Below are 14536 nucleotides of genomic sequence, written 5' to 3' on the forward strand. Positions count from 1 at the left end.
AAACTTGGAGTAGATCGCTCTTCGAAGTTGGTTTTTTGGTTGTCTCTTGACTTGCCGGTCGAGTATGGCCCAAAGGTTTTTGATGGGGTTTAAGTCAGGAGATTGGCTCGGGCAGGGCAACTTCTGGATACGATTTTCCTCCTGCCACTTTTGGGTGTTTCTAGCAGTTTGACACGGTGCTCCATCTTCCTGGAACAGCGTTGTGTTCTTGTCCAAGAAACCCAAGGAATAAAGTGGCAAGAGTCCTTCCTCCAAAAATTTATGTTGCCAATGCACTCCACTAAGCTCGATCTCCCACCAACCCAAACAGCTCCCCAAACCATCACGCTGAAACCACCATGCTTCACAGTTGGCTGCAATCGGTTGAGCCAAAACTCTTGGTGAGGTATTCTCCAGACCCATATCCTTCCACTATCCGAAAATTGAGAACGATTCGTCTGAGAACAATACGGTCTTCCAAAAGTCCAGAGGCTTGGTCATCATATAACTTGCCCACTTCTTTCGTCTGACTATGTTGGCAGGTCTTAATAAGGGCTTCCATCTAGCTGCTCTGCAACGATAACCCAATCTGTGGAGAATCCATTGAACAGATTTCGGGCTCATCCCACCAGCTTTGGCCACTTCTGCAGTCGCTAATCTGGGATCCATTTCGATGCTCCTCTTGACAGCCCTTTTTGTCCTTTCCATAGACCAGGATGACCCGGACGCTGCTCAGTTGTTTCCTTGCCGTGTTTCCTGAACTGCACGATGATTCTGTTGACTGTCGAAAGTGGGATTCCCAAATTCTGCGAAATTTGCCACTGACTTATTCCACTATCTGCTTGACCAACTATCCCTCCTCTAACAAAATCTGACAATTCGAGAGAACCTTGAGTTCTAGGCATGTTGTAGCACAAGATAATTAATGTACAGACCATTTTCATTTATATAGTGCTCTGTGAACACAAATTAGTTAACATAAATCAGTTAAATGACGAAAAATTAGGTGTCTATTTACTTGTGACCATTCAGTGTAAATACGAACGAACCATTCAAATGGTTAAGTAAGTTTGTAATGAAACAGTGAAGCATCAAGAAGGTAGATTTGTTTTCTAGCCAGTGGAGTGGATCATGCAGTATGTTTACATCTTTGGATTTGTGTTAGTGAGTGATTGTTCATGCCAAGTTACTTTGTACAAGTAAGTCAATTTTTACGTTAATGTAGAGCAGATAGCACAATTTTAAATTCAAAAAATTACAAAACGTACAAGGTTGAAAAAAAACAACAATAGGGATCAAATAAAAATTGGTTATTGTGACATGGACTGAATGTTGAATTATTTTCACCAGATAATTTAAAAGAATCTGCTAATGAAAAAACAATGTATAACATTATCTTAATATTGATATAAAGTCAAATATTGAAAGTGGGATTTCAACTGAAAGTTACATGAACAAATCCTTATAAAACAATTATTAAGTCATATCAGCTTCATCATTAGGCATTGATTAACTCTTTGTTTGGCTTCATGTGACATAAAAATTCACTATTTTAGTAAATAATGTGCTGCATTAGATTCCAAACATAGAATAGTAAACATTTCTCAATTTCAGAGGTTTACAAAAATGATTTACATATTGTTATGCTCTAGCCTGCATAATGAAACTCAAGAAGTCTTGCTAAATGGTTAGAATACTATCAAGCATGAAAACTAACTTAAGAATGTGTAATATCAAACCTCAGCAAGCTCCTGCTGTAGTGCTAAGCTACTTTGGATTCATACTTATGATTCAGTAATCGTGAACTTTTATGACTTTTTTTATATTTTTTGGTTATTTTTAGCAACTAAAGAGTTTTGTTCAAGAATAAATATATAATCTGGTGTAAATGAGGTTAAAAAACCACCTAAGGAAGAGTTATGGAAGACTGCCGTGATCAGGAAATCATACACAATTTTTTGGTTCTACAAAGTTTTTACTAACTGAGAGCATGTAATACTTCATCATTTTTATTGAATTATCAATTTCATGTTTCTTGAATTCCCAGTTATTCAGTTGAAATAATAAAGTTGTTATCAAGTTAATGCATTTTTTAATGTTAAACCTATGTTGCTAAATAGAAAACTTATTATTTGACTCCTACCAATTGTACCACAATGAAATCTATACACTTTACTTATTTCAAAATACAACTCTTGCTCTATACATCCTGAAGTTTACTTAATATTACCAGGTTAAAATCTTAACCTGTACATCTTTAGTGTTGTCAGAAATAATGGTAATAAAATATGTTTATCAAAATGCTGTTTGTGTTAGTACCTGTAGGTTTCTCAGCTTTGCTGTAATAACTCCATTAACAGGAAACAAGAGGATCATCACAGCCAATCCTCCAAGGGTAGATACGCCAAGTTGTTGCCACAGCATCCAAAGACAGACACCAATCTGAAGTGGGGCTGACCAAAGTAAGTTAACAATCTGGATAAACTCCATTACCCTTTGTGTGTCCACGGCCATCAGGTTAACAATCTCTCCAACCGTGAAGTTTTTTCTAGCTGAATTAGATAATTGCAAGGACTATAGGGAGAAAGAAAAATGTATAAGAAATGATAAATATTCAAATATGGGGAACAGGAGGATTCAGAGTGTAATAGAACCAAACTGTGGCAAAAATAAGGCAAAGAAGAAAAACCTGAAAATATATGATTTTTGTTTTTATATAATGACAATACACAGACTACTGAGTAATTTAATGCTTTCACATAACATAAATTTCCTTTCAATCGATCTAAGCTTACAAGTTTACTTAAAGATCAGAAGAATAATAAAAACCGATGATCATTGAAGCTACAACATATATTATTCACAATATCTGAAAACATTTTTTAACAAACATCAATGTTACAAATAAATGATAGATTAAGAATCTATATTAAAGATTGGAAACACATTTTTACTGCAATTCCACTAGATACTTAATAAATTAATATTACATAATTAATTAAAATACATAATAAATTTATATATCTTAGCTTTCTGATTATTTATCGCTTTATTAATTTACAAATTCTATTTGATTAATTATTTCTTTTTTCCATCAAGATTATATTTTCAAATACAACCGAAACAAACTTAATTTTACAGATGACAGACCAAAAAAGATAAATTTTAATTTGTAGCACATACTACATCTATATCATAGCAACCAAACTAACGCTAAAACTGAAGCTTAGAAATGTTTGATAAAATTTATAATACAGGAAAACTATCATTAATGTACCCTATGTCCCTTGTCCTTCAGACATTACCAAGGGCCATGATCATCCCCCAAAACCTAACTCCTGGCCAACAAAAACACTTTATTTGTAGTAATGTATTATTTTCAAAAAATCCAATTATTTCATTAGCCTTCGCAAACAAGTAACATCGTTTGCGTATGTAGGAGAAGAAAAGAAAGAATGACATTTACCTTGGTTATATTAACCCTTTCTAGGCCAGTTTCGAGTGCTTTTCACGAGTAAAAATGATAAAATAATAAAAAAAGTACAAACTATTAACCTTTCTTTTTTATTTTACGGATCCTTGAAAAAAACTTACTTTACGATACAGTGCTGAGACTACACAGGAGCGAATCCTCATTGCGATACAGAATATACGATATTCATACTGGCTATTAAACAATGATTCAATCATGGATGCAAAAAACATCAGTGTAGCATACAAAAAACCTCTCCAGTACGGTTCATCTCCACTTACAAATGCAATCACCAAACTGTAATAAACAGAAAAATACTGCAATAAAATACTTACACCCAATAACTTACAAATAAAATGTGTGTACTTTTGCATATCCCAGTGTAAGCACAAGCATGTACATTAATAATTAATTGATTCTTACTACTTCTACTGAATTACATAGCAACATACACTAAAAGACCAGGTTTGATTATTTAATGTTTATGGTATCTTATTATAATGGAGCTTGCGATGTATACGTCCAAAACTTGGATCTCAGAAAGTACCGCACAGATCATCACCAATCATAACTGGGTAATATTTTTAGAACTAGGCAGTATTTTTTATAGCTGAGCAATAAATCAAACAATTGAAATTTCCACAAAAATTATATGTTTCAGATTTAACCAATAAAAATTACAAAAAAAGGAGTAAGTTTCAAATATAAAACAATCAAAAAACAAACTTAAAAACAATTATTTGTTTTTTTAGTGAAAATCTCACGAGTTTTCTAACAGAAAATCAGGGCACTTTCATTAATAACTGCATGTACAAAGAAATATTTCAATAAAATCTACTGTGTGATGTAATGCTGTGATTTTTAAATTGTAATGTGATGTAATGGCTCATTTTTAAACTAAAATTTCAATAAACTCCTTTTTATCATGGATGGTAAACATTATTGAACATCAAATATGAGTACATTGTTGTAGAACTGTCAGACAATTCCAGAAAAGGCTGCAAGCCCAATAGCCTTCCACAGGAAGTAACAGTTATACTTGCCCGGAGGGCAGGTATTTCTGCTGGTGAATACTAATACTCTTATTGCTGAACGTAAACTGATACGAAGTGAACCTTAATTACAGAGTGATCTGACATTAATTCACACATTTTTAGGCAGATTTTCACATTAACGAGATTTATTCGAATGAATAATTTTTCTGGCAGAAAAAAATGTAAAAAATTTAGGTATACAAGTTACTTCCTTTTTTTTTCACTCTTAATAATTTGTTGAGGTATGACTTGGGTTTTTTTTTTTTTTTTACTTTTCATTGCTAGGTATAAAAACACAACTATCAAAAGATAAAGAAATACAAGGATTTTCAAATAACATAATTTTGTGAATTAATAAATTTTAAATAACAACAGAAAATTAATAAACAGAGTTTTAATAACATTGCCCACTGAAAACATATTTCACAAAAGTTTTAAATCTTCCTATGTAGTTTAGAGATTATTAAATAATAATTCATATTCACATGCTCATAAAGCAAGAAAAAATAAAGATTTTTGAACCACTCTAGGTTAGTTAATCTAAATTCACAATTAAATTATATTTTAGGTACATTTTTGCAATAATCAGTTCAAATCTATTGATTTATGCCTTTTAAAATTTTCTTTGATATTCTGATCATTCTACCATTTCATTTATTTTATAGAACTGTGATAAACACTATTTTTACCTATAACCACAAGTATAATTACATCAGATGATATCAATGTTAGCTACAAGTGGATGTGGGCAGTTAACTCAATTAATTTACATAATTGCTTAGTGTATGAGCATTGAGTAGTGTCACGTAAAATAATGGTTATTATGATTAAATCAATTAATGTCAAACAATATAATCAACCAATCAAAATCAATGTTGCCAATCATTACTATCTTCAATTATTCCAACTATCCAAGTCTGATGTGAGAGTAATCGATTAGTTGAGTACAATCAATGAATAAGCCCGAAGATTCATCAATAATCAAATTTCACTAACTTTCCAGCTCTGTCTATAAGTAGGGGCAGTTTGTAGTGAGGTGAATAAGAAATCCGAAATCAATTGCTTTCTATTCATGACAAAATAGCAAAATTTTAAAATAATGCTTTAAAAAAAAATGGTTGAAATTACACATTTAATCAATATATTTCAGGCGGTTAACAGAAGGTTTAGATTTTTATAAAATTTGCATAAAAATACTAATTCACTTAAATTAAATTATGGCAGCTGATGCTTAAAAATTGTTTATTTTTTATCTCAATGATTCAAAAAAATATCTAATTTGTTGGAATCTTAGAAATTGATTAAATGCTTCAAAACTTACGATAATATCTGTGGATTGACAAATGGCATCAAACTTCCTACCAGTTTCATAAAGCCAGCAACAAACAACTCAAGTGGAAATGTCTTCAGTAAAGGCCACAAAATGTTGACTTGACTTTGCACTGGTACATTCTTTGTACCCTTATCTTTGGAAGACCCATCCATTTGGCTTCTCCTACAAGTTAAATACATTTCGATGTCAGAATAAAAATAACCTGGATAATATTATTCAATAACATTTGTAAGTTATTTCTATTTGTAAAGTTTGCTATTCTCCACTAGAACATTGGTAAAGTTGACTGAAATCGAAGTAGTAATTAAATGTTCAGCATTTTTACAGGGTTCATGTCCTTAAAAGTTACTCAACTTCAGTAGTTCCTGAACCTGGATTTGCGATTTTGGCATAAAACAAAGTCGTACATATCAGAAAAAACAAAATGACATTCATTGTTGAAGTGATGAAGTCGAGGATGTCTAAAATGGGGTCAGCATTGAAAAAAGTTTGGGAACCACTGTTCAGTGGTATGCATCCATTAGTGGGTGTGAAAGCACTATATATTAATAGTTTGTTTTACATGTTATAGTTATGCAACTGGTAGAATCACAAGCATTTTAATTTGGACAGTATAATAAAAGTGGCATGCTGCTACTAGTGTATTGAAATATTGCCTTGGCACAAGTGATCAAAACGCTTTAATCTAACCAGAAATATTGCCTTGGCACAAGTGATCAAAACGCTTTAATCTAACCAGAAATATTGCCATGGCACAAGTGAGCAAAATGCTTTAATCTAACCAGAAATATTGCCTTGGCACAAGTGATCAAAACGCTTTAATCTAACCAGAAATATTGCCTTGGCACAAGTGAGCAATACGCTTTAATCTCACCAGAAATATTGCCATGGCACAAATGAGCAATACGCTTTAATCTCACCAGAAATATTGCCATGGCACAAGTGAGCAAAATGCTTTAAACTGATTGCTATTATTATTAGAAAAACGAATATTGAAAAAAAAGTCCTTTCTTCTAACATTAAGACAAGAGAGACTGTAACCAAGGATTTATTATGTAATGTGTCTTCATTTATAGAGATGAAAGTCATAGCAAAAAGATAATAACCGAGATTGTGATTTACTGAAAATTATACTTGGTTACCTGTGTATATGATGACACCTTTTTTTAGTCAGTAATTAATACTCGTTCTATCTATTTATGTGTTAAAAACAAATCATATAAAACAAACTAAATATCATTAGAAAGCTTACTGTCTCATTTTTATGATGATTTGTACAGTTTTTACATGTTTTACGATTAATTTTATCAATTTTTTACATTTTTTTATCTGTGTGAAAACCTTACACAAATCTTTATCTGAACATAAACTTATTTTCTACCTAAATAAGAAAACCTTTTAAGTTATGATATATTACACGATTGTGTACTTTTGATTTTATATTCACCTAAAAATGAAATAATTTAATATTGTGCATATTTTTTTGTTTATAAAAAAATTCAGGTGTTTTGACTATAATTCTTCTGCTCTATATCTCCTTATAAGTAGTCTCACTGATCTCCATGATGAAAAACAAAACAAATGTAAGGTTCTCATAGTTCTTAACCAACACGTGAAGAGACAAGCAGATCAAAATTAAAATGACACTGATACAACTTGGTTAAAAAAAAAAAAAAGAAAGAGCAAATTTGGATTTGAAAAAAAAAAAACTACAGCATCAACTAAATATTTTATGGTTCATATTAAAACTAAAGACCTGTATGAAGAAGATTTTGAAAATGATAAAGACACAATTACTAAAAAAATAAGTTTAAAATAATTCTTCCTTGAACAAGGAGTTGCATACAGGTTTCAAAATGAAATCAGTAATCTGGTTTTTATTCGCTTCTTCCTTACTGAAGTCTTGATAATTCACTTCAAAATTTTTAGACAAATTAGTTTTAATTAAATTGTGTGATAACTGATTAACTTAATACTTCAACATACTGAATTGCTTTCTTTAAAACAGGTATCCAGTGTTTATCAAACTCCGGCAACATCCCAGATGTTTTGTTTTCAGTGCTGAGCTCCCACATATCTTCCATTACTAGGGGTTTGCGATACCCCTTGATAGCCATGCTGCAAAGACAACATGAGGTAACATTATTATTTTTATACATCTCATAAATAATTTCATAAAAAAAAAAAGGAGACATATTCTTCTATTAAATAACTTTAAAAAACGTGTGTTCAGAAAATGTAGAAAAGAAGAGGAAAAATATATCATAGAGAGAGACATTCTATGATGGAAATAAGAAATATAGAGCCTAAGGACCTGTTAAAAATTAGCAGATTTGTACATACACAAACAATTCATATATGTCACTCTAAAAACATCAAAAACAATACCAATTTAGAAAGATTATGGAACAGTTCAATAAATTTAAAGTAAATGAAATAACGTAAATTATTTTAAACTTGTAATAACCATTTTGAAATTAGGAGCAAGGGTTGGGCTGTCCTGGTTTTTTTTGGTTTGGAAATCCACTTGCCCTTTATAGTGACCTTTACAAGTTGTGAACAAGACTGATGTTCTGCATGTGTGGTTCATAAAATTTAACTTTTATTTTGTTAATATATGTAAATTAAGCGAAAGTCAAATACTTTAAAAAGTTAACTAATTTTTCAAACTTTTGTGTTCTTGGTTTTGTCACTGATTATTTATTTAACCCTATGTGTATGGACTTAGCTATTTTGACCTACCCTGTTACCACCATGTAACCATGAAACTATACATACTATATCTATGAATGTACTACTTGTATCATCGCAACATTTGGCAAGCTTTTAATAAGCAATACAAGTCTGTTGTGCATAGCAAGTCAGAGTTTTTAATAATATATTTTTACTAAAACTTTGTCTCTGAATTTACAAAGCCTTTACTGAGTGAAAAGTGCAGTGATTTTCATGACAAAAATAGAAATACTTCTTCTCAACTAACAGTTTTCATATTTCATTTACACAACCTCTAGAACATCCTAAGTGGATATCACGAGTTTTTTTAGTAAAACTGTATACCTTATCTCATACCCTAACATTAAATTTAGCAAAAGTTGAAGAATATATGAAAATCAAAAGTACCTTTTTTTTTTTCTAAAATGATTGCAGATTGTAACAAACAGTTACAAATTTTATCTTAAGAACTTTAGGCCTGCTTTCATTTAATTTTATTATTTCATTGCCCTTCTGAACCATGTCAAACTACTGTGACAAACAGTAAATCACCAGATGAGATGGGGGGAGGGGGTAAACAAACAGATCAGTTCTCATCATCCATGTCTAAATATTTCATTTATTTCTTTTCATTTAGGTTTTGTTATCTAACCTACCAAGTTTTTTGTATTTAAATTTTAGTTACTTTTGTTGAAACATATTTAATAATAGATAAAAAAATGTACATAAAAATGGAATTTAGTACTTATCTTATCTGTAGGACAGTTTATCTAGAGTGCCTGTTTTTCTTCCCCATTATATTTTTTTGTTCAAAATACAATTCATGTAGCTGTCAAATATAAATTTTAGTAAACCAAAAATATATTACTTAGTAGATTAGATTGTGCAAAAACTACTGCGATTTATTTGGTTTTCTAGCTAACCTATAAATAGGTTGAAATAATAATATTAGTTCTTGGATCAACGTCTTCAGTCCGACTCCATTGAGTTGTGACCAGGGGCATCGAGAGCTAGCCCAGGACCTGGGGTCAGTAATATTATCGGGCCCCTCTTTCATTCAATTTATTAGCTTTTGCTGGTTTTTCATAAAAGAAATTTAGGTGACAAATTTCTTCTTGTATCCAAGAAAAAGCAGTAGCCATTTTAGCTCATTAAGTGGTATACATTTCTAGTGACCTTTCGAAAATAACCCACTGCCGGGCTCCTCAACAGACCCCCCAAGGCAGCTGCCCCCTTCCTCATCAGCCCTGGTTGTGATGGCAAACTATTACCTTTTAGATATCAAACAAAACAGCAAGTCATGATTTTAGATAGTGTGCAATTTGCTCATTCTGTTGGTCATAAATATGAGAGAATTATAGACATTTCTTAAAATACAGAAAGTATGGGATGGGCATATTGTGTGGGTTGAAGAAATTTAGTGAAATCTCAGTAAAGCAAGAAGATAAGAAGTTGAAAATTTATATATATATTTAACTGGTCACTATTTACAGAACGTTTCTAATTAGTTACAGAAGAAACTCGAGTTTTTTACCACTCATAAACATAACTTTTGAGAGAGTCTGGCATCAGAAGAGCACATATTACAACAATGAGCAAGTCGAGTAGGCCTATTACATTCATGATTCGATGTGACTGACAGTTTGATGTCTTTATCATAAAAGTGGGATGTTTTGTACATCCCAAGAACTTTTCTCAGAACATTGAGACAAACTACCAAAAACCAGAATATCCGTTCACCCTATCACTAGGAAAACTTTATTCCATTCTATAGATGATGAATGAATAGTAATAAAGTAGCCTTAAAAGTTTTAAACACTAAAGATGCTTTCAGAGAAGTATTACATTTGATAAGGAAATAACTTTTACTAAAGCTGATAGCCATGTGTCTGTTAAAATATATATTTTCTGTTGTTTCAGTTAATATTCAAACAAATTTTCATAAACATTCATCAGAAATCTGCAGAATGACGGGATAAAATCTACACAGGAAAACTGCATAACAAATAGACTTCACTTGTTAATGCTTAGATATCCTCCGAAACACATCAATTTTGGAGCCACATAACATAATAATCAGACTAATCCCAATTTTTAATAATCTTTCTTCCAAAACAAATGACAGAATTCCATTTTGATATTTTGATAATTATTCATTACAATGTATGTAAAAATGCTTACCTAGTAAACCACCAAAATGTAATCCTTGACAGAAATGATGCATTTTCTTCGGGATTCTGTACATAATTTGAGTTTGAAGAAACACCAAAACATTGTAGGTTAAAAAAACAAAAACTATGAAACATTTTACAAATAATGTAAAGTTTGTTTTTAATATAATTTATTTCCTTTTTAAAAAGTCCAGAGAAAAAAAAGCTGAATCAAATTTATTAATTTCAGACTACTCTATTTAATACTGTCTATTTTAAATCTGCTATACTAAACATTAATCACTATTCTGCTATTTTTAGTCTACTTTAGTGAACATTGTGAACATATTCTGGTGTTTCCTGTCTACTATAGTAAACACTCTCTGTTTATTCTACTATTTTTAATCTTCTTTAATAAACAGTCTATTATTTCAAGACTAGTAAATTGACATTTATTTCATAACCTGAACCTTTTCAACTTAATAAAACTTCTGCATAATTTTCTGGCAACCATCTATAAAAGTTTATATTCACTTCTAGGATTTAATTACTCCACATCTAGTCATCTCAAATTCACAAAAGATTTGAAATTCAACAATTCTTTTTCCTTTTATGTATGCATATAGAGAAAATGTGGTAGAAGATGAGATAAATCAACTAAATTGAGCAAAAAGGTTTAGTTAATGTCAGTTTATACATTTTACTTAAATGAAATTAGGGACAACAATTTAATTTTATATAATTGATGTCCACATTTGATAAATTACACTGTTGAACATGTAGCTTATATAGGAATTAATACATTCTGGAAAAGTAAATTAAATAAGAAACCTACCACAATTTTCTTCCCCTGAGTTGAAGAAAGTGGTCTCTTATCAACAAAGCATGACAAAAAGAGCACAACCAGCAAAACAGGAAAGTTGACTACTTTGATAACATACTTGCTTTGATCTGCTCTAACACTGTAGTGGGTATCCTGTAAGACATACAAGTCAAAAGTTATTCAATCGACAATATAATGTTATGGTTTAAATTATTAAGCACTCTACAAGCTTTCTTTTAATTGAAATAGGTGCCGATGTTTTAAAATTATGAAGCCTGAAAAGTGCCTAAAAATCATAAGTACATATTTAAACATGAATAAAATAATTGTAATAGTTTTCCATTAATAACTTTTCAGACATCTAATAAAATAAAATTTAATAAAACAATAAATAAGTATCTCTGTAAACTTTCTCACAACTTTTGGTAAATAACTAATAATTGTTTGTAATGATTATTGTACACTAGAGCAGTATTTCCCATGGATCCCAATCCAACACTGGGTCTTCAGAATATGTGAAAGAGCCATGAACAGGCTTTAAAAGCAGTTTATTTAATTAATAAGTATTAAGTAAACCAGAAGTGTTTTTTTTTTTACACTAAAGCTATCTACTGAGTCGCAACAGGCTATCAATGTTTACAAATGAGTCCTGGGCCAACAATGATTGAGAAACACTAGAAAGACATTTACATGTTGATATTGTTGGTTAGCATCTTGCATTTTGGAATGTTCTATTAGTAATATAATTTATACACTGTACGTAGAAACTTGCCTACTGTAAACACTAGTAATGGAGTCAACAGATTGTTAACTGAAAAAAAATTACAATAATGTGGAAGTAGTTCACTGAGAAATTAACTTCATAGCTTTCCTTCATTGTTATGACATTCTGAATAATATCTTGTTTTTCTTTTGGTTGTTCATTGTTAAGCACAAAACTTCACAATGGGCTATCTGTGCTGTGCCCACCATGGCTATCAAAACTCAGTCTTTAGCATTATAAGTATTCAGTCTTGACGCTGATCCACTGGGGGGGAGGGGGTCTTATTTTTTGTTAACTTATGCCAAACATTTTCCACTGAAAAGATTTTTTTCAAAAACAATTACACTACATGTGGTGGAGATAAGTTTCCCAGATGTTTGCTTCCAGTGACAGGCATATTACTTCTCGCATCTACATATATCTACCTGGCAATTTTTGGTTCATCACTTGGTGGATTTTAAGAGAAATATTCATAAAACAGGAGAATGTTTGATTTTTTTATAAAGCACACAAGTTTCTTCTCATTTTTTTGACAAATACAGCAGAATTTCTATACATGAAGTTTCATTCGTTATTAAAATTATTTAAATCTTTAATTATAGACCATTTGTCTAAAAATCCATAAAGTGCTGTTGTTAAGACACAATATATATTTCATTCATTTATAACAAAACCTCTTAAAAAATATTTCCTACCATTAACACGCATTACTTATTTTTATTATTTCATCTAACGTTATCAAAGCAAAGTACTGAGCTATTTGGTGTAAAATTTGACAACCACTACCTGTTTGTTTTTTTTCTATTTTATTTAAGTGCAGAGAAACTAAGTGATTATTATTACTACTACAATGAATGAATTTAATAGAAATTCATAAACTATAAATGTAAACATAACCTCGTATATCTACGTACCTGACTGAAAGTGTCCATTAGCACTGATCTGTACGTAATTAAATTACACAAAGAAAAAAGAAACCAGAACAGGAAGAGAATACCAGATGATCCCATCCCTCGTCTCCTTCCCACCAAGACGAAGACCAATGCCATGATCTATAAATTGCCAGGAAAAACTTATATCAATGAATTATAATTACTATTATGAATATATGTTCTGATAATGATTTATGATGCCAAGAAGACTCAGTCCATATCAGTTTTAGTTACAAACATAAGAAATTTTTTAAAAACTTAAACAGAGTATAACATGTAAATCAAATGCTATATGGATTAAAAATACAAAAAAATATAAAAATGAGGGTTTTTATTTAAGACAAGCCTTACCAGTGTGAGACATTTGATAAATGGTGAGTAGTAATCAGCTGGGAACACTTCCCACCCTAAAGAGTATGCTCGGATACTTAGACCCACCTCTGCCACACACAGGCATAGTAAAATGACCATAAAAATCTATAGGAAAAAACAAAGAGTCAATGTATTAAAAAATGTTCAAGCCAAGAATACTCCACAAAAGAAGTTATAACAGTACTTATTAAAATAATACTTATCACATATATGTATATGATGGGGCAAAATTTACCATATCATTGGTACTAAAGAAAATATTGAGATAAAGTTAGAAATTAAACTATGTTCTAAATGAAATAATTGAATAGTCACTTTTGCCCCACCCTGTATATGTACCACCACATTTGTTTTTAAACACAAGTTTAAAAACTAATTACTTCTTACACCTAAGTGTAATGCCAACACTATTAACATAGCATAAATAGCTGGATGTCTAACACACACACATTAATATGTTCAACATATATTATTAACCTACTCTTTGTTTTTAGTCTGTATCTTTCAGGTCAGTAAGTAAACTCGACACCATTACACTATACTTTGGGCACTGGTCAAGTTAATCATTCAGTGCTCGACCAGTGAAAGAAGGTTTTCTTGGGGTATTTCAGTTTTCCCCCACCACTAAAATCAATGTCATTAGATTTATAGATCCCTGTAAGTCAATATCAGGTCCCTGCCTTCCTGTATAAGGGCTGTTTAAAATAAGTTGTTTTAGCTTTGTCTCCTTTTTCTTTCCTGCATTCTTATATACAGCATGGAACTAATTAATTTTTTTATCAGTTAGTCGAATAGCCTCAATCATGAGCAGGTGAAGGAGGATTTCTGATCCTTGAACACCCCAGGTAATTAATTAGTTAATTTCCCAAATACCTGCCATGGATTGTTGTTTTGTGTGTTTTTTTTGGAAAGTACGTCAAGGACTTTTCAAGTACATTTATCTTTCAGCTGTTCTGTTTCCAAACT

The 14536-nt window shown here is 31.0% G+C and overlaps 1 protein-coding gene across 1 annotated transcript in view; it reads right to left on the reverse strand.

Moving 5' to 3' along the window:
- LOC106465711 (multidrug resistance-associated protein 1-like) overlaps positions 1-14536 on the reverse strand; it is a 58370-nt gene that overhangs the window by 31596 nt on the left and 12238 nt on the right. Inside the window, exons 3-10 of the mRNA XM_013925949.2 lie at positions 13550-13675; positions 13181-13318; positions 11516-11656; positions 10712-10767; positions 7805-7936; positions 5807-5980; positions 3574-3748; positions 2299-2553 (exon numbers count right to left, since the gene is read on the reverse strand). Of these exons, the coding sequence (XP_013781403.1) occupies positions 2299-2553; positions 3574-3748; positions 5807-5980; positions 7805-7936; positions 10712-10767; positions 11516-11656; positions 13181-13318; positions 13550-13669 (1191 nt within the window). The 5' untranslated portion in view covers positions 13670-13675. The remainder of the gene's footprint in view (positions 1-2298; positions 2554-3573; positions 3749-5806; positions 5981-7804; positions 7937-10711; positions 10768-11515; positions 11657-13180; positions 13319-13549; positions 13676-14536) is intronic.

Source organism: Limulus polyphemus, unplaced genomic scaffold, assembly GCF_000517525.1.
Source record: "Limulus polyphemus unplaced genomic scaffold, Limulus_polyphemus-2.1.2 Scaffold2026, whole genome shotgun sequence".
Lineage (NCBI taxonomy): Eukaryota > Metazoa > Arthropoda > Merostomata > Xiphosura > Limulidae > Limulus > Limulus polyphemus.